We start from the raw sequence: 21,761 nt of genomic DNA on the forward strand, positions 1-21,761 counted from the left end.
TCCACAAACAAAACCAATGAGTGTGATTGGGTAACTGGGAAGACCGATATAGAGTGGTAGTGAGTGTTAGTTTACCAGATTATATGAAGTTTGTCTACAGTCAGCGTTTTGTCTCGTACCATTTCCTCTGTCTTGCTACAAACTGACAAAAGAGAGGCAGATCGGATAAAACACCTATGAATTTATTCCTAAAACACCATAGAAATGTACAAAGCTATATACACAAATATTAAAACAGCATGTTGCCGATATACACATATAGTCACAAGCAACCACAGATCATGCCTAAAAACAACAAGAAAAATTGAATAATCCCATTTCCAGCAAAGATTATCTAAGAGTCAACAGTTCTCTGATGAGAAAATAGTGAGAATGCATGGCATGTTCCTGTTGGCTTGCCATCATAGACAAAAACATCTTTAAAAAGAATGTAAAACAAACATTTTAAAATACAATACAAAGACTCACAGATGGTAAAATCATTTGTACTCTTGAAACATTTTTTAAAATGGCATGGGTCACTGTCCTGGAAGCATCTGGAAATTGTGTCACTCTGGTGTGCTCTGGAACACCTGGAAGCGTGGAATCAGTGTGTACTCCAACACCCAGAAATACTGTGCACTCTAAATGTCTGGACGTAATGTGCACTCTACGACCAGGACACATGGAAATCGTGTGCATGCAAACACCTGGGAACAATGTGCACTGGATGTCAGGAAGTGGTGTGCATTCTGATGCCTGTTTGAGGCACAAATGAATCCCACGGACGCACAGGAATCCCTCCAGAGAGCCACGCTCAACTCCGTCTTCCTATACCCATGTCCTACCCATTCTGACTGAGGAGCATGACCCAACACCGATATTAAAGACAGCTGTCCATCTGGCAGCATAGTGCTTCCCTGTCCTGGTTCGTACTGTTCACATGGCATCTTCATCATCGTCATAATCATCATCATCCCACTCGTCATCCATGATGGGCGGAGGAAGGGGGTCGACATCGGACAAGCGGATGGGGTTGGAGTCTCCGGAGTTCTTGAAGGTGTACAGCTCGTTGTCCACCATGCGGCGGTCCTCAAAGCCCAGGCTGTTCAGTGGCCCCAGAGGCGTCCGCGGCCTCGGAGGCCCGAAGGAGTCGACGGGGTCCAAGAATGTGCTGAATTCCTCCTTCTTGTTGTTCTCGCCCGGCGCCTCGATGACGGGCGGCTTCACGTCCATGGGACCGGCGTAGGGGCGGTAGACTCCCGCCTCACCGCCATTGTAGCCAGGCTCCCCGATCAGGTGGCTGTATGCCATGGTGTCATCGATGGAGTCGTAGACATGGGCGCCGTTGTCTGGCTTGAAGGTAGAATCAACTGGGCGGAACACATGGCCTTTGGGGTTGTACATGGACACTCGCTTGGCCATTGTGTGCTTCTTTCTCTTCCTGAAATGTATACAAATGTATAAGACAACCCAACTATAACAAATATGAGTCGATATAAAAATACACTAGCACATAATAACACACACACACACGTTTTTGATCTGTTTTTGTACAGTAATGTAATGTTCATTCGATATTTGCTGTGTACTGTACTGATAAATTCATTATAGGCAAAGTTTCCTTAAAGAGAGTCAATCTGTCAATTAGATCAAAATGTAAATAATGTATAGGTGTTGTGCACTCACTTGGTCACCGCACAGACAATTGCTAACACTAAAAGCGTGAGGACCACGAGAGCTCCGACGACACCCAGAATGATTCCCAACAGCATTTCTGAAAACACAAATGATTACATTAACATTTAACGCAGGCACTTTTATAAACAGCAGCATACAGAACATGCACAATACGGTATGTATACATACATTATACAACCCCAAATCAAAAAAAGTTGGGATGTTGTGTAAAATGCAAATTAAAACAGAATGTGATAATCAGCAAATCTCGTAAACCCATATTTAGCTGCAAAAAGGACATAGACAACATATTAAATGTTGAAAATGACGAATTTGACTATTTCATGGAAAATATATGTTCAATTTGATGCCAGCAACATGTTTTAAAAAAAAAAGGTTGGGACAGGGGCATGTTTACCAGTGTGCTGCTTCACCTCTTCATTTTACAACATTCTGTAAATGTTTAGGGACGGAGGAGAATGGTTGCTAGTACTTACTGTTCTTCTTCTCCACCATCACCTTGCTGAGCGCACTGAAGCCACCGCTTTCGGGCTGACAGTTGGACATGTTCAGGTAGAAGCTTCCAGGTACACTGAGCTTGTCCTCCGCATCCTCGTCCTCACGTCGGCTTAGAATCTCCTCATCCGAACCAATCGTCTGGACCTTTGTATTCCGGAATCAACATAGTCAAGTCAGCATTGTACTAGTGCAGCAGATCCATCGTTATATTTCAAACTCAACATGGTCTGTATTATGGCCCTGCAGCAGATGCTCTTTACATTTCCGCCTTAATATAGTATTGGGGTGTCTGCAGGAATTCATTTCAGTGGATGCACACACAAACACACACATACATCCATATGAAGTGCCAAACTGGAAAATGAGAGAAGTTGAAGGGCCGTTTAGTGCTCGACTAATCCAGTCTTTCTTTTGCAGTAGAACTTTGTTCTCTTATGCAGCACTAAATAGCTATTCGACAAAGACTAAGGATGGCCAAGTCACGTGTGTGTATTCAGCTTGAACACGGCAGAAACATGGGTGAATAAAACTGTAAATGTGGAGATCGAGATACCAAAGGTCAGCATTTTAGCACATCAGCAGAAGCAGAGGTGTGCTTTTATCAACTAACTAGTTTTGGCATCATCTTCAAATTCATTTTGATGGCGTACAGCCGCGTGAAGAACAGCACAGCCATCCAGGATATGGACCATTAGTTTTTGTGTCCCGAGCAAGAGCATGCGGCAAAACTGAAACAAAAAGCTTTTACAGCAGTGACACTGCACACTATTTTTGCCAAAAATACATTGGCATGTTTGCAAGCTTTTTATCAGGGCTGCCCTTATCAGGGGACGTTTTGCATGCCTTTCCTTTAAGGAAGTTAGCGTAGCTCGTCAGTGTTAACTCAGTGCTTTAATGTGAGCTCAGGCTAGCGCTGAAGGAATGCCTCACCTTAATCATGGTGTGATGCTGCTGGCACTTGGGTTGGCTCACGTTGGTAAAGAGCAGGTCGGCACGGTACTGCGAGTGCAGCCAGACGATCCAGGAGACGGAGGAGAAGGGCTTCATGGCCCTGGGCCAACCAGGTGTGCCAAGGAGTACCGGAGTCTGGACCATAGGGTCTGGCTGCACGTGGTACACAATGCTCTCTGTGACGAGAGGATCACATTTTTAAATCATAAATTGGAAAAGATGTGACATTCCTTATTCTATTGGTTGTGGAGTTCAACCAGCGGCCAAACCTTTCACTCTGCCATACAAGTACTCACACCAACCAACCAACCAACCAACCGTTTTAGAACACACCAGGGTGCACAACAGCCACCACACAATTAACACTACACAACAAAAACAAAAACAACAACAACAACAATAACAATAACAACAACGGTTTCAGTGTTGTTATTGTCCATCAGTTTCAGCTAAGTTGTTATTGTCAGTCAAACCCCTCAGCTGAGCTTTGCAGAATATTAGGCTTTCATAGCCACATTTCCACTAGATTGATACAACCTCTAAATCTTAGCACTGACGTAATTAACAGTATAGGTCTGTATGAATGACTAGAGCCAGCTGGGTCTCCACTGCACGTTACAGCTAAACAATGCCCTCTTGTGGAGTAAATAGGTCTTTACTGGACACATTACTGGACACTGGATTACTGGACACTCGTCCATTACTATGTCGACTACTGTGATACAGATTAGCAAAAATGGAAAACATGCATAGCAATATGATATTCTGTCCCATAGCACTAAAACACTACTACAACTACTACAACAACTAACACACTAATAACCAGCACCACCACTACTGCTACTACACTGATAACATGTAATGATGACCTACTGTGACTGACACGTGTCACATACCTCCAATCTCAGGTCCAAAAGAAATGTTGAAAAGGGGCGTTTGTCCCGTGCGCAGGTTCCTGGCACTGGCAGCCGAGGCCGTGATGGTGACGTTGTTTTGGATCTGGACCTTGCGGATGACGCCGCCCGAGCAGAACTGCCCGACGGGGGTGCCGTCGCTCTCGGCCACGTCCAGAGAGAAACTGCCACCGCACTCCTCCCCTGGCAGAGACTGGCGCAGGGTGCCCGTGGGCGACTGGAGGATCACAGTGCCGTGCTCAGGCACGCGGAGGTTCCAGATGGCATTGTGGATGGGCGCAGGTAGGCATTTCTCCAGAGTGGGCATGGTGATGGGGGTCTGTCTCACTGGGCATGCGGCCAGGCTTTCGCATTCTAAAGAGACAAACAAAGAGAAGAGACAAAGTAAGGACCAGGCAAAAAGGCAAAGGCTAAAGTCTAATTTAATAACAACACAAATACAGTACAGGTCTAAAGGGTTAATTTAACAACTATCCAAAATCTATCTGCATGGGCAACATCCTAAAAATGAACACCAATAGGCGAGTTGAATATTCCCACAAGGATCAGGCAAAAGGCAAAGGCTAAAGTCTAATTAATAAAAATACAAAGTCTAAAGGGTTAAAGGTGCTCTAAGCGATGCCACGCGTTTTTTAGGCTATTTCATTTTTGTCACTTAGGGCAAACATCACCTCATCATTCGCTAGCTGCCTGTGTCCTGAATACACTGTGAAAAAACATGATCTCTGTGGACAGCCCAGGCTCCAAAAACAGCAATAAATAAACCTGGGCAAACCTAGCCCATAAAAACACAACAAACTGTTCCAGCAAATTACAGATGAGATGCACATTTAGGAGAGTTTCAGATTTTCACTTTGCCCATCATTCACATTAGGTGTGCTGTTATGTGCCTTGAAGTCACAACATCTTGTTAGTCTATCTCTGTCAAGAAATTGAGGATAATTTTGACTTGGATTCCTTGCTAAGAGGTGATGCTATAACTCCCTATTAGAGTTACATTTCAAAGGAAAACATAACACCAACGTATGTAAATGGAAACCTTTGTAGTACCCAATTCTCATTCTCTTTTTTTCTGTGGTTGCATAGATTTGCTGACAAAAGCAACAGCGAGGGTCAAACCAAGTCCGAGAGATAGTGTTTCCCAGGGTGATTTACTACATTTTGTCTGAAGTATTTACTATACTTCAAACAAAAGCATTGGATGATCAAAAGAAAGCAATTTTCTACCCCTCCACATATCAGCAGAATAACAAGAAAAGATGGGACCAGATTTGAATGAACAGTTAGCCTACCTATGGTTTTGGTAACAGTGAGAAGTAGGTCTTCACTGGGGCAATCCAGGAAGGAGAGGGAGGAGGTGGATCCTGGGGGTACAGTGATTTTCTCTTGGAGAGCACCGTCCACTTTCATTTCACAGTAAGACGCAGGGTTGGAGCTCTCAATGTTCAGAGTGATTCCGGCCTCTTTCTGCATAGTAACAGCGCAAATATCTGAAAAAAGAAGGCCATATTTATATAGCTTTGTGTTAAACCATTAACAGATTTGTGTGCTGTACACACAAACAATCTAACAGCAGGATGTTGTACACAAACAATCTAACCACAGGATGTGCAGGAAGCCGGCTCTATCAGATAAAAATCTGACATATGCTCATTGCAAGAGAAGAAGATGGTAACAACACTGCCACACAAAGTCCATAGATTCACAGGCTACTTCCACTAGATACAGTGTGTGATACACACTGAACTATCATCACATTGTTATTTTAATCAGGGCAGCAGTTTCCAGATTACATTATGTGCTTACATAACTGCAAAAGGGTTCTCGACTGTTGTAGAAAGAAATGGCTGATCTTTAATGCAATATCTACACTGTCCATTATCAGCAACCATTCATCCAATGACACCATTTTAAAAGTCTAACTGAGAAAACATTGGAGAACCTTGTCACAATTATGTAAGCACATAATGTAATCTGAAAACTGCTGCCCTCATTAAAAAAAAACAATGCAACTGATCTCAGCTGGTATTCTGTCTATTCACCTTATTCCGCGCGCAAACATGGGGGCGCTAGCTTTGCCCACATTGTCTCCGAACTTCCGATTGAGCAGTACATCCATTGCGATACATTGAGATAGCAGAGCTCTATCGAGATGACTGGCATCATATATTATGGGTCATCCTAAAGTTAGGAATGTTTATTTAGGATTTTGGTGACTTTTCTGTTATACAGCTTTCCTATCTGAAGTTAGGAAAAAACTGACTGTGGAGCGGCTGTTCTGTCTCTATCCTCTTCTGCCGTGTTATCCCAATGAAGCTAACTAGACGTAGCTAGCCGACCGGAAGTTTAAAGACAACGTGGAATTTAAAAAAATGGGCGGGGTCTAAATAAGGTGAATACAGTAATGGAGTGGAATGAAAATTTCTAAGTGACCCCAAACTTTTGACCTGGTAGTGTATGAACATTACATTAGTTAAACATTATAGATGAAAATACTACAATAAGCATAACAGTAAAAGTAGTAATAATAACAACAACAACATCATGGAAGTGTAAACAAATGAAGTTTCAAATAAAGCATGGAGACGTATAGAAAAGGTTTGCATACGTGGCACGCCGCCGCGCAGCGCCGACACCCTGAAGTGGAGGGTGAGCCCTGTTGGACTGGGCGTCCTCCCCGAGTCGCAGTTCTGCAGGAGGAGGCTAAAGCTGCCCTGCTCTCCGGTCAGCTGGTCCTCCGTCAGGCTCTTGACCACGGGCGGTTTGCCCTCCTGCTCATAACGCACCTCCACCGCCTTGGAGCCGCACTTGGGCTCCGTTAAGGCCAGGAAGGAGACGGTGACATCGTGCTTGGGCAGCACCACAAAGTCCCACTGCATCGTCTCGTCCCTGGGCAGGCCGGTGAGGTAGTTGGCAGAGAAGAAGTCGGAGTAGGACTGACCCTGGGGCAACTTGGACTGCACTATGGCCAGCACTGCAGAGGACAGAGAGGGGTGGGTGGGTGGTTGGGGGGGGGGGGTAAATAAGGTGACTGCAAAACTGAACAAGATGGTTATGGTTATGGAATTGAATTATTCCATACAATTACAATTATACAATTATTCATTGTACCAAAGAATCTAAGGAAAAAGTTGCAAACATACTTTTAGTTTCGGGCCCAACGGAAACTTTGATAGCGGACATGTCCAGCTTCTGGTTCTTTGGAACATCCAGGGCCAACCTTCCTTTGTACAGAACTTGAATTTGACTTATAGAGCCGTTTTTGCAGAAGGTACCGATAGTGGCGAGTCCAAATCGTTGGTATGTGATGATGCTGTAGGTGTGTTCATCGGGGCAGGTGTCTGAGGGAACGATCTGCTTCATACCAAGACTTGGGAAGTCCAGCTGGAATGTCCGGGAAGGCGGGACCTTTAGGTCCCATGTGAAGGTCCGCTGGAAGTCTGGGAAGAGGCTGGAGTCGGCAAACATTTCTTTCTTGCCACTGGCGTCCTGTGAGAAATCTAAGAAATGTAATTTTTAGTATCAAGTTCTCACAAGTGAAATGAAGACTCATCTAATTTACATTTGCATTTATCCAAAGGGACTTGCAGCAATGGAATAACATTTAAGCATTTTAACATTTAAACTTTTAAACTATAGAGTGCTGCAGCATTTATTCATCTAGCAGACGTTTTTATCCAAAGTGATTTACTATGTCAATTCTATTTCAAGGGCCAGTTTCCCCAGAGCAGCTCTGGGTTAAAGGTGCTCTAAGCGATGCTGGGTAACGTCACTTCTGTTGACTTTCAAACAAAACAGAGAGCTAGCTCGCTACTTCCTCCCCCTCCCTCCCGCGCTGCTCCCGTGCAATTGAAACTCCTAAATGCGCATCTCGTCTGTGATTTGCTGGAAAAGTTTGTTATGTTTTTATCGGCTAGGTTTGCCCAGGTTGTTTTTGTTGCCGTTTTTGGAGCCTGGGCTGTCCACAGAGATTGTGTTTTTTTACAGTGTATTCAGGACACAGACAGCTACCGGTTGGTTAGGTGTGCAACCACTAACCACCGACTTTTACAGATAGTTTGGTTTCAGCATTACACATGCTCAATTGCTGGGGATTGATTGCATAATTGGACATAACTGATCATAGCATCTAAACTAAATTCGGGGTTCCCACTCTAGGTCAAATGTAAAATTCCATGAAATTCCAAATTCATGGAAAAATGAATTTCATGACTTACTATAATGAATGGTACAATATACCGATCAAATGACTTCAGAGCAGCCGCATAGTGTTCAAGAATCTTTTACTTTTTTAGAGCGGGAGATGAATAAATAGGCATTGAATAAACAAAGTTGCGCAACTCAAGCAAGCAGTAAAGCTAATAACCAGATATACACCAGTTCTCCGTGGATATATTTGTATTAATGTATTTTGGCAAGTAAATGTTAAACTGTTGCAACGAAATTCCCTGACTTTCCCTAAAAATTATAAAATTCCCGGACTTTCCATGTTTGGAATAGACTTTCCAAAATTCCATGATATTGTAGAAATTCCATGACCCGTGGGAACCCTGCAAATTTACATTTCTCTCAGCAGTGTCTTGTGATAATCCACAAAGAGTAGGCTTTGAAGGCACATTTGCCACAGAATGTTTTGTAGGTAGCTAGATTTTATAAGATTCTCACATTAATTACGATGACACTGCTGTGCGGGAACAGCTTTTAAATAACCAAATATATTTCCTAAGCATACTTTTTTCAGTTCCAACTATGCTGTTGTTTGTGTTTACAACAACAGATAGTTTGTACATTTTAGATGAAAAGCCATTACTGTTGCTTTAATGTTCTTATTGGAGTCTTCTCTGTGTCACAAATGCTAATGCCAATAGCTAATATGCTAATGGCAATGCTCACCGAAACCTTTTGACTTTAAGTCATTTAGTTTGTAAGTTTTAGCATGCTGCTAACTGCTGTTTACTTTGTCTGTATAAAGAGTTTTATCTTCGAGATTGATTTTGTTGTGATAAGAACAAAGTTGTTCATTTGCATGCATGAGTATTGAACTTAATTTGCGCTGCGGTGTTGATGATGGTGAACACTGAGCTGTACTGTGATTCGGCCGTGTTGCAAGATTGTTCTGACTCATGATGTGCACGAAGGGGAGAGGCGGGTCTGTTGTGTGTGTGAGACAAGACGACAAGTACCCCGGCTGTGTCAGTTTTCTGCTGCTGCATGTAACGAAAGAAGACCATATCTACATGAAATGTAACAAAATAGAAACCTAATGTGGCGGTCACACTAAGTTCACAGATTTTATTTGAGGGGACACTTGTTTTCAAGGCTGGAAGTTCAACATGTATATTAGCTTACTGTGATTGAAATAAAAATATAATTCATATCAATGGAATTATCACCTAATGTCATTATAACACACACACATGATCTCCAGGAAAGAACAGTTTATGTTTAATTTAGGCCATCTAATATTGTGCTGTTCACATAATAAGTAATTGCATAACAAATCGCAATCGCAATATTGGTAAAAAAAAAAGAATCACAATTCAATTATTTTCCAAAATCGTTCAGCCCTAGTTGGAGTCCTCTCTGTGTCACCAATGCTAATGCTACAGGAAATGCTAACAGGCAAGCTCACCGAAATCCCTATTGATCTCCACTGTGTAGATGTTTTCAGGCTTTTCACAGGTGAACTGGATGGTGGTGTTGAGCGACTCCCGCAGGGTCAGATCTGATTGACAGGTGGGGTTGGGCCCCGCGCCCAGACACACACTGCACTCGGGCCCATCAGCCTTCCTTCTCAAGATCACAGAAGTGTCCTGGTCAGGGGTCACGGCCATCGTTCGGCCCTCTGAAGAGGTCAAAATTCAGAGGAGAGGGGGTGGGTGGGTGGAGAAAGATAGAAAGAGTAATTGTTGTTATTTTGACAAAGATGGTTTAAAGGAGCCATGACAAACTTTTCAACTAACATTCACTGAGATGCTTTTGTAAGTTTTTTTATTGAGAAAAATGCTTTGGCTGTTTTTTTCCTACAGGAAAAAAATAGGCTTGCTTTGCAGCAGAGCTTTAATTTTGATTTTAAATGTCATATTCATAACTGGCATCACTCTGATTAGTCAGCATATTTAGCCATCTTCAGCTGGCTAACAGAGGAGTGAGCATAATAAATAAGAGCAGTTGTGATGCAATAATAACACACTTTTCTAATTGGCCCGTGCTCTATGACCATTATGTTGTTATGGCCACTACAGGCAGAGAAGGGAACAGTCAAATTTGAAAAGTCCGGTACATTCCTTAGTCACATCGACATTTTTCAAAGCCAGCAATAAAACTTGTCTCCTGCAACCTGTAATACCCCGTAATACCCAGAAAGCATCACTGAACTGCTGCACATTTATAGTAGTTCCTTATGCTATGCTACATAGGCTAAAGGTCATATATTGCATATGTGTCATGGTCCGTTAGTTCACTCTTTGTAACTAGTTTTGCATGTGCATATGCAAAGAGTTCAGAAGGGAGAGAGAGGGGGAGGGAGAGAGAGAGAGAGAGAGAGAGAGAGAGAGAGAGAGAGAGAGGGGGAATGAATAGTATAGGTGGGAGCGAAGGAGAAAATTGTTGTATTCCTCTAACTTTCATTGTAATTCCTACATAGTATTTCCTCATCCTAGATTATATCCCAAGTATTTTATATGTCATACAGTCATTTGGCTCAATGTTTGAACTATAGTGTAAATGTGTAAAGTTAATAAAGAGGCTGATGTGAACTTACTCTTTACGGGCTTAGGCTTAGGAGCCACATTAAACACAATGGGAGGCACCCCTGCCTGTTTCGGAACCACCATGGACACAGAGGCCTTGCTGGGCAGTTCTAGATTGGTCAGGGTTCCACTCCTACAGTAGTTCTGGGTCAGAACCACTCCCTGAGCATCGGTTCTACTCACAGAGTAAAGGTACCCATCTGAACAGACCTCTGATTCAGGAACTTCTTTCAGGCCCTCCCCTGAGAAATCCAAATTCAACAACGTCCCATCGGGACCACCTATCGTCCACAGGAAGCTTCTGTGGAAATCCGTGAAGAGAGACACCTGAACCTTTCCTGCCTCAGGGCTGCAGGCATCAGTAGTGCATTCTGGGTAGGGAGACAAAAAATGTTCCATCATGTAAACAGTCAATAAACAGAAGACATGCAGTGTGTATGGTGCACTGAATAGTCTTAGGTGAGGAAATAAAAGCACTAGTGCTAGATCTCCAATAAGAAAACGAATTCTAGACAATTAATACAAAACTCAATATTCTCGACTATTCCATACATGATGTTCCTCTGTGTGTTTTATGACATTTCTCTCTGGCAGAGGTGGGAAGCCCAGCTTCAGAAAGTAAACGTCCTACCATGTACTGGTTGTACTTGTGCACCTAAAACAAGGGATTTCACTAATTAGCTCCTGGCAGCAGTTGAGCTAATGAGAATCAGCCAGTTTAGAGAATCGTTGGAGCAAATATGTGGTAGGTCTTTTACTTTCTCAAGCAGGGTTTCCCATCTCTGCCCTCTGTACTATGAGGTTAATAGCTCACCTATCTTGCCCTCCGTCTTCACTTTATAAACGTCTTGAGGCTGGGTACAGTTGAACAGGACAGTGGCTTCCACAGGTTTGGACAGGACAAACTCTGTGAGGTTGCAGAGGGGAGTCTCCCCATCATCCACACAAGCATCACAGCCTGCTGCGTCGGTGTCTTTAGTGATGGTGATGGTCGAGTCCTGGTCGGGCTTCACGGGGATGGTTACGTACTCTGTGGAGTTGTTTCAAACATGGTACATCAGTCACATTAGGTTATAGAGGACTTCATAAACATGTTTAGAAAGTGCTCGTTCTCCCCAGCATTGTAAGACAAGACATCCAGCTTTGCCAGCTTAGCTACAGTATCACTGTGCTTAGGACTAGGGATGCACCGATTGTGAAATTCTGGGTCGATACCAATACCGATGTATAAAATAACAATTTGGCCGACACCAATATTTTTTTCTTTGTTTGTTTATTTTGTTTTTGTTGTTAATCATACCCTTAGAGTGGAAACAAAAATATTTATAAAAGAAAATAACTGAACCATTTTCAAGTCTTTCAGGCCTTCATAGCACAACATTTACCAAGTGCAGAATCGATGCAACATAACAGATAAACATCACCAATGGCAATTGGTAAATGTCATATAAATTTGCCGATAGGCGAGATCAGTCAATGAGGCCGATGTTGGCCGATATATTGGTACATCCCTACTTAGGACAGAAGCTGGAAGTAATAAGACACTACAGAGTCAGGCCATGGAGGAACACTGGGTGGTCACTTACTTCCCCAAACTAACTAATACCTATGACATTTATTTGGGTGAATGGATAAATAGGGCCGGAAATCAGAATCTTTAAAGGTGATGATGATACATGGCAACATTCTGAACAATGTTTCTGGGCAATAACATGACAAGTTTCAATTGTTCTGATTGGATAATGGTGACAAGTTGCCTACTTATGATTTAAGATCTAATTTAAGAAAATTTTCACTTAATATCAGTAGGAAAGTGTCCAAACAGCAAACAACATTGGTCAGTAACATTGCCTGCCAACATTGTCCCTGTATATCTCGTTAACAAAATAAGAGTATAAAGTATAGACAGGCATGACGGGAACTTATCATTCTGTATGTGAATGATCCAGCATTTTTATCCACATGCATACACCAAGAACAAGAACAGATATACAAGTTAGGGGGAAAAAAATACTCTTTCAAGCACTTCACACGAGAACACTTCAAACAAGAACATCAAACAAAAAACCTTCACTTTTGGCATCACTTGGGAAGGTCAAAAAAGAGAGTAAACACTGCCATGGGTGACATCAGGTGCACACCCAGAGGCAACAAATGGACTGTCAGCCTGCTTGCCTATCGGATCACACAAAGCGCAAAGTCAAACCAATGTGAGTGCAGAAGCAGTTCAGTTGGGATTGCTTACCTGGCTTTTAGAAAAATGCTTGCTTCAGTGAAACACTGCAGTGCAGTGGTGGTAAACTTTATACCAAACAGATGTATGGAGGAAGGGCACTGCTCAAATGTTCATACATTAATTTTAAGCCAAGCTGAGCCTTATCTTTGTACAAAATGTCAGTGATTTGCATTCACATTTACCATTTACATTTATTCATTTAGCAGACACTTTTAATCCAAAGTGACTTCTGTCAATTCTATTACAAGGGATTACATTGTCCCCGGAGCAACTTGGGGTTGTGCCTTGCTCAAGGGCACAACGGTGGAAGCCGGGAATTGAACCCACAACTTTTCAGGTATAGGGTTGGGCAGTAACAAGTTACATGTAACGAAATTACATAATTTAATTACAAAATAAATGTAACTTTTATCCATTTAAAATTGCCTACTATCCCAAGTTTGATTATTGGCAGACAGAGAAAGGACACATGCACATACACATAAACACTTAAACAAACCAAGAGAACACAATCCTGCAAGACTAGGATACCCACCTCCTTAATCAATAACTGTATTACATATTTGGGGCTGTGTAGGCCTATATATCCATCAATGCATTAACAGTAATTTCTCTTTAATTTTAAATGGCAAAGTTTGATTTATAAGCAATCATAGCTATGGAAAGATTTGTGTGATCATGATTTTAAAAACAGGCTCTTAGCAGTATTTTTGTCTTTAAATCTGTGGCTGTGTCCAAAAAGGAAGACAGCTACCTGCTGCATCACTGCCTTCAACTGTGTAATGAGGCACTCATGCAGCAAGGTAGCATCTATGAACTTTGTTTCAAACAAGCTAGCAAGATATAGCAACACAGAACGCCGTTGTCAGGATAGCTGGTTTCTAAAGGTGCAGTCAGTGATCGGTTTGCAATTTCAAGCCCATAACATTTTTTCGTCACATTCAGCAATCAACTCACAACCTGCTAGCTGCCCATTCCATGAGTCTCTATAGGCAGCCCAGTCTCCGAAAACTGGACAAAGTGGGGGCAGCCTGTCCCCCAAACCAAAACGAAACCCTGTGTGAAGTGTCTCTGGGAAAACTGAAGGGAGGGGTGAGGTAACTTACCTCCCTGGTGTGTTTTGTTTGGTCCTTGGTTAAAATATAATGTTATTTGTTTTGGAAAAAAGCATCTGCTAATAAATTTAAATATAGACAACAAAAACAAATGTGACTTCCTTTGCCATCGCACACTGACACATTTAATGTGTGTGAGTTGAAGCAGAGACATGCTATACAATAATTGGTTGAAGGCAGCACAAAGTACACATGTAGGCTACGCTGTCTTCAATTCGGCAAAACAAATGTATCTTAGAAGGCATAATTTTATAGAAATATTTGATTCAGACATGCCTCAATGCCTCACTGCCATCGAATGCTGTGTTAGATTGCAGGATTTCTTTCCATTTTGGACACAGCCTTTATGGTCTCACAGTAGGAAGGATTTTAAAATGAGTTTGACAGCAGTCAGTGTTGAGTATTGCGGGTTAACACTGCCAGGTTTAAACATTTCACATTAAAGTAATTGAAATAGTACACTACTATTACTGCACTTTTTAATACGGTAACTTGTAATTGTAACCTATTACATTTCAAAACTGTAAAAAAAAACACCTTCCCAACACTGTTTTCAGGCTACTGCCTGCTAGCCCAGCTCCATCACAGATGCAGTGAAGTTGTACTAAAAAGCTATTTCAGAAATAAGTGACATAAGTGTATTGTTACTGTCTGTACTTTCATCAGTCCAGTTAACCGGCGACCTGCAACATTTAACTTAACAACAAACTTAACACTGATAGAAAGAAATGTTGAACTGCTTCAAGTGTGTACAAATATTAGAAGCTAAGTGGCCTTCTAATGCATTTTGATAAGACATTCTTTCAAGTCATGCTGTATAAATTATGTTTCATAAGTGTGGAGCAATCCAAACTTCAGCAGAACTCAACAGGAAACAGCCTGAGCTCACTTTGCCTTACTTCAAATATTTCAATATGACCCAACACAGCCTCCTCAGCGAGGATGCATCGACTTACATGCCTGAACTTGAGAAGAATTGATTGCACAAACGCATGCTCTCCTTGTTTTCAACTACCTCAAGGGAAGACTTACTTCAGACATAGCGCAAAGCAGTAATGTATAGGGGTATATATACACCAATGGAAAACAAACTGCATTATAATGATGACTAGGTCCAATTGAACGTATTGTATATCGGCAAAAAGGACAAAGCCAAACATACTGTAAACCTGACAGTGGCCTTTCGTAGCTAAACTACAACACAACAAGTTAATCTTCTAATACACAAACAGAGACAAATAAACATAAACACACAAACACTCTCCCTCCTACCCAGACAAGCATTATTTAAAAAGTGCCTGTTGTGAATAAAGAAATGAATGAGCCACAGTTTTATCAACCTCACAGTTTGGTAACTGGGCACACCTGTCTGAGTAATATGTTCCAGACACAACCCCTTGTGTCCAGTCTGTTATTTCACATTGGGTAATAGTACATAACTCATCACTATAATCATCATCATCATTATCCATATTCTTCATCATCCCCTTTATTATCATGACCAACACCAGCAGCAGCAGTAACTCAGAGAAGCTAATATTGAGACAGCTGGACATGTCTGTCATCTCATCCCTTTTGATATCACTTTTACTAATAACTATGACAATGATGATAATGATGATGATGATGACAATGGCCCTCTCTCTCCCCAAGGCTATAAGAAGACTGCTATAAAAGTAAACAGAGAACTGATGGACCAATCAACAAATAGTAATACTATAGTAATCACTTTCAAAACCTGATGGCAAGACCGCACCCCAAAACAACAGTATCGAACACAACAGCTCAGACATCGGGATCACCACACAATGTAATTACAAAGATCATGTTGTCATGCAATAGAGCTTGTCTGAGATGATGCACAAATGTATCTCTGTTTCTTATTAGACATTTTCTCTAAGGGACACTGCCAGCAGTGATGACATAACTAGCTGAAAATGTCAAAGAACTTTGAATTCCTTGTGGTGAGAAAGACCCCCCTTGGAGATAACCCGGAAAGTGAGAGAAACCATGAGATCTAGATCAAGACACCCGACTAAGCCCTTATTGTGGTGGGCCTGGCCATAATCATGTACTTGACTTAAAATCCAGAAAGGGAATCCTTCAGTTCTTAAGCCAGAACACAACACCCACTCACAATAAAAGACATGTACACATCAACCCTTTGTTTCCTCCCATTAGCAGTCATCAGGGAGGAATTCACAATATTACCTCCAGAGTTATAATATTCACAATACAGAGTTCACAATATTACCTCCAACATAGCATGGAGAGAAAGCTAGCATGCCAGAAGATGTCAAGGGAGGTGAGAGCCTCTATATATTATTTGCAAGGCTTTGACAGTTAAAACCACTAGTCATCAGTTACCAGACAACTGACATAGTTTAACTCCCATTTCAGCCACTAGAATTCTTGTCTGTTTTTCCTAAACCTGCCAGACAGACTGACTAGCAAAACATCTCATCTGATGTATCAGGACAAACACAGGGGATACATTAAATCGACATGAAAACGATGACTCAATGTGAGAATGTGCCATATACAAACAAGTGGTTTGGTGAGGTTTAGTGACACTCGGGGGAGCTGCAAGTACAATGGCCTCGATTTATGTGGTGGCAGATTGTTGCTTAATGATTAATGGAGCTCTGATCCCATGGAATCATTTTCTGCTCCCATAAACGCAGAGTTAATGCAAGAATACTGGGTCAGGTTAAATCAGTAGGCTATGAAAAGATTTGACTTGACTTCTGTTCAAATATCAATGCACTTCAATTGCAGGCAACAAAAAAGTGAAAATGGGAGACCCACCTCAGTGGCTTTCAATGGCACGACAAATGACAAAACAAGTCAAAGCAAAAGAAAAAACGTTACTGTTTGTCACTTGAATGCAACGTTAACAGCACAGCAAACTAAGTTAATTGTTAGATTTTCAGTTAAACACACGCAACCACATGACCATGTAAGAATAGACTTTTTGCGCACTAAACTAACATTTGAGAGAAAATTCACGTTCTGAAATACAGTATGTGGCTCAGCTGACGTTGGTATCTCACCTGACATTAACGAAGCCTGTATCAGAAGTAGCAGTCCAATGAGGAGTTCAACCCACACGACGGAGAAGGAACGCATGTTGGAGAAGAAAATGTCGGAGCTCCAAATATCAGCTCAGAAGATTATGAAGAACTCCAATATAACACTAAAACTAAAGCAGCATACATACTGCAGGACGCCACGCTTGAGTGACTTCTATAGCAGTGTCACCATACTTCCTGATATTACCTGTTTCTCTAGAGGAAGGAAGGGCGTGTACTCCTTCCTACCTGTCGAAACTTGACACAACTAGCCATTAAAAGACTGGCTCCATATGTTGTCTACTTTTCAGTTGTGCGTAAACTCAAACGAATCGCCTGAGAGTCCGCCACGACTGAACTGAACCCATGTGGTGGAGTAGAGCACTAACTCGAATAATTTATAAAGCGTCTAAAATATCAGATTGTTCTCTAGCTGCGCGTCCTTGGGCATCCCCACCAGCGGTTCTGCAATCAGACGCAAGGTGTGCATGGTTCGCATTTTTGAAAATCAACAAAAACAAATATATCTGAATACCATCGAATAGTGAGCTATTAATTCTTTTCCTGTCCTGTTTTGAGACTGAATAACTAGAGAGTATTGGCGTTGTCATGCATGATGATAGTCTGAGAGTTTCGTTGAGAGTGGGGGGGCTTGCATCTAGTCCTGGTTTTGTCTTGACGGCCCATGTCAATCCTTGAGAGTACTATGGAGTTTTCCCCCTTGTCTCCACAAGCCTATTAACAACAACATTCCTGAGACTGAATCGCAAACCCCCCAGGCGACGTGTTGCGATGTATGACAACTCCTACGCCACCACGCACAGTGATATCACAAAAAGCCTATATTTGCGGCAGACCTATATACAGTGGCACCCACGTAGGCCTATTTATTTGTCTCATATGCCACGAAGATCATTCAGTAGGCTAACCTATATGCTACACGAATAGCCCACAAACAAACACCTTAAATAGGCTACTACACATAACATGTTTTGTGTTTGATACATTTTCTTTAATTTCACATTGACTTTTTTCAGATTTAACAAAGGCCCGAATAAAACATAGCATAATCGAACATGTATAGCCCACTACAGCCTACAAGCTGTCAAAAACTTTATAGAGATCTGGCACTTTCACAATTTTGGCACAAGATTTGACCACACGGTGGCAGCAGAGCATTACATAAATGTAAGCCAGTGGCCCAGTGAATCCCATAAGTTGGAAATACTGTCAAACCTGAGCAGACATTAAGAAAACATATAATGTGTTCACAAATTGAGAGCATAGCACAGGTTTAGAAATAGTCTGTGTGGAAATGTTTACTCAGATGCCTACACAGGTATAACTTAATCTGAAATGGATCATTTTTTAGTTTGGATATTATTGTTACAATTTGGACAATGACGATGAGCGCAGGGACGAAAAAACAAGACTTGTCAAGTGTAGCCAGGTGGTCAAAATCCTCATTCAGTCATTTAGCTATGGGGGGTTCCCAAAAAAACAGCTAGGGGTAAAAAGACCCCCACTGTGCTTAAAGCCCTCCCCAAGCCCCCCCCCCCAGAGAGAGAGCGAGAGAGAGAGAGAGAGACATCCAGCCTTGGCTCCCCTTATAGCCCAGACTGACAGCCGTCTGTAGTTGGCTCAAATTAGACTTTACTCAGATGCACTGAAGACAGGACATGACTACTGAGCCAAGTTTCGGTGAGGAAAAATCAATAAGATATTTATTACTGTTCAAAATGGTGTGTGTAGCCCTTGAATCACACTTAATTCAACTGTTAACATTAAACTGGTGAATATTTTTGCATGAATGTGTTTGAAGTGTGAAGCTATAACAATGGCAATATACTATCCGTAAGGAACCATGGCCTGAGGCAATGTACTTTATATTGCTGCCATATTCAGCCATAGTTATTCTCACACAATTATGGAATCTTGAAGGTCATCAAAAAATAAAGTTTTATCTTGAATCATACTCACAACCAACAAGGTACAAACTCCACTGCTTTCAGCCCCCTTCATGGATATTCTGGTTTACTTGGATACTTTGAGCAGCCATCTTTATTGTGTGCCCTGACAGAGCCATGTGTGAATTGCAGTGGGGGGGTGTATGGAGGTGGCCAGGCCTGCCGGGCTATGGGAAAGCTCTACCACGACAGCTGTTTCATCTGCAGCGTCTGCGGTGAGTGGACATTTTTTTACCACTAAAGGAAGGAACACTATGACATTTTAAGTTGTTAAGGGGGCATGGGCAAATATATAATAATAATAATCATAATAATAATAATCATAATAATAATAAAAAAAATACATTTATTTTATATAAATGCTTTTCTAGACACCCAAAGATGCTTTACCGTTTTACAAAAAAACAGAAAAGGTACATGGTACCTTAAGTAAACAGAAAATATGTTTTTATGTGTTTTTTGTGCTCACCAGAAAGTTTTGTGTGCGCACCAGAAAGTTTTGCATGCAGTAATAGGGGGTTTCGTAATTTCGGAAAAGTGATCAAGAATACTACCACTAAAACATAACACATTTTGAGAAAACTGGTCAAGACATTTTGCTTTTTAAATCTGAGACAAACAGTCCAACATTTGTTGTTACAGTTGTCTCTCCCTTTCTTTGTCATTCCGTTAAGACCAAAGACTGCAAGAACAGTCTTTCTACAGTGTGTCTGGTAAACTGTTCTGCGAAGATCACTTCAAGGTAGGTAAGCTATACTCTCTGGATATCTTGGAAGGAAACTCTGATGATGTAAACAGATATTTTCATACGATCTGCGTTTTCTCAGCACTCTGAGGCCCATCCTTCTACACAAACTTGTGACTCATGTGGCTTTCTCATCAAGGATACGGTGAGTCTCTGTAACAGATTTACACATGGATTAAGAGTGTTGGTCTTACATTTTGTATACTTTAGCAAAGGGATTTACAGAACATTTTAATTGAAACATTAATCTGTAATAGGAACATTAACACCTGTAGTGAGAGGCAGTGAAGGCAGTGAGATGTTATTTGGCAAAAACCTTTCAAACGGGCCTGGACCCTTGGCTGCTTGCTGTAACAGTGTGACCTTTGACCCTTGGCTTTGAGCAGGTCCTTCAGGCCTTTGGAAGCTGCTACCACCCAGGCTGTTTCTGCTGTGTGATCTGCTGTCAGAGTCTGGAAGGAGCACTATTCTTCCTGGACTCAACAAATAGGGTGTACTGCCTCAAAGACTACCAGAGGTACAGACCAAACTGGTCCCAAATGCTATTGTTGGTGATACACCCACACAGTTAATCCAAACACTGCAGAGTGGAACACAGATGGGAAGACTGGACAAGCTTGTATGCAAGTTTGTAGTCAGATTGTAATAAAGGATCCAATTACATGGGGTTTATAGTATTTTTAGTATAAGGTAATGTACTGGTCAATTGTAAGATATCCAGTATCTCAGGCGACCCCTTTTGAATTCCAGGCGACCCCAAGGTTGGGGAACGATGCTCTAGCTGTCTGTCTAGTAGTATAGGCCTACACATGCTCCAAAAAACTCTGGAATATTTCTTCAATGTCCAAAATGGAGGAACTCTCCTTTCATTTATGGTCTCCTTTCATTTCTGCACTCTTCATTCTCTTATTCTTTCCTACCTGCTACAGGTATGTGGCTCCAATCTGTGCCACCTGCTGTCGACCCATTCTACCTTCTGAGGTAAACTCAAACCCCCTTTGTTACATTTGCACTGCTTAGCCTGCTATTTGTAATTATAATTATGTAGATAATATATTCTGAAGCAGTAGCCTACTCTGTGTACAGTAACTGGTCATATATGTGCTATTTATAATGTAACTTTGATGATTACTGACTGGCAGTGAAGGGTTATTTTTCCCTTACAGGGATCAGCGGTGACAGAGCGCATTGTGTCAATGAACCGAGATTACCATGTGGATTGTTTTCAATGAGATCATCCCTGAGAAATAGACTGCATGAAGGATAAGAAAGGTCACGGCCATTACAGTCAAACACAAGCCTGAATCATGGACCAGATGTCCACTATACAGTAGCCGTAAAGGCAAGCACTTTTAAGGGAAATCAGTTCTTTCAGTTCTCTACATTTCACCTATGTGTTTCTTTGGAACAATGGCTTATTCTTTGTGGTTCCCTAATTTCCCCAACCTGAGTAAACTTTATTGTATGTGGTATAAAATCTGTGTATCTACAGCCGTGTTGTTGTTTTTTTAACCAGTTTAATGTCAAATTTAAGCTACAACGCAGTGAGGAGGACTCGAACCTGTGACGTGTCTATTGTACACACGGTGTTGCAGCTCCTCCAACAGGTTGTGGATTGCCAATGCAGTCGCTCATCCCGGAAATTAGTTTTACGCAGAAAAAATTAAAGTTTGACATGGCGTCAATCGACCTCCGTGTGTCTTATCTGAGCATTTTAGCTCTTTTAAACTTTGTTTTTGTGTTCGTGACCGGTACTGACTTTGTGCGTTTCATCTCCTTTCGAGCCATTTACCACAACATCACAGGGGGGTCGGCGCTCTGTCAAGGTAATA

General features: G+C 41.7%; 2 protein-coding genes across 4 annotated transcripts; one reads left to right on the forward strand and one right to left on the reverse strand.

Moving 5' to 3' along the window:
- Positions 1-161: 161 nt before the first annotated feature.
- cdcp1b (CUB domain containing protein 1b) lies at positions 162-17,648 on the reverse strand. Its single transcript, XM_048230522.1, has 12 exons — positions 17,200-17,648; positions 11,610-11,825; positions 10,807-11,166; positions 9,676-9,888; positions 7,187-7,543; positions 6,652-7,017; positions 5,336-5,533; positions 4,026-4,397; positions 3,109-3,305; positions 2,157-2,322; positions 1,669-1,756; positions 162-1,423 (listed from the first exon to the last, which is right to left on the reverse strand). The coding sequence occupies exons 1-12, from the start codon at positions 17,273-17,275 to the stop codon at positions 919-921; spliced, it is 3,114 nt and encodes a 1,037-aa protein (XP_048086479.1). The 5' UTR covers positions 17,276-17,648; the 3' UTR covers positions 162-918.
- Positions 17,649-18,830: 1,182 nt separating this feature from the next.
- On the forward strand, positions 18,831-21,735 carry limd1b (LIM domains containing 1b). Of its 3 annotated transcripts, none has more exons than XM_048228936.1 (7): positions 18,831-18,918; positions 19,298-19,399; positions 19,859-19,926; positions 20,012-20,074; positions 20,316-20,446; positions 20,859-20,910; positions 21,077-21,735. In XM_048228936.1, exons 1-7 carry the CDS (start codon positions 18,897-18,899, stop codon positions 21,194-21,196), a joined length of 558 nt encoding a protein of 185 aa, XP_048084893.1. In that variant the 5' UTR covers positions 18,831-18,896; the 3' UTR covers positions 21,197-21,735. The 3 variants fall into 3 exon arrangements, with proteins under 3 accessions (XP_048084893.1, XP_048084894.1, XP_048084895.1); XM_048228937.1 differs by having other exon boundaries at positions 21,096-21,735; XM_048228938.1 differs by having other exon boundaries at positions 18,891-18,918; positions 19,317-19,399.
- Positions 21,736-21,761: the final 26 nt, after the last annotated feature.

The sequence above is a fragment of the Alosa alosa genome, chromosome 20 (genome assembly GCF_017589495.1).
Source record: "Alosa alosa isolate M-15738 ecotype Scorff River chromosome 20, AALO_Geno_1.1, whole genome shotgun sequence".
Classification (NCBI taxonomy): domain Eukaryota; kingdom Metazoa; phylum Chordata; class Actinopteri; order Clupeiformes; family Clupeidae; genus Alosa; species Alosa alosa.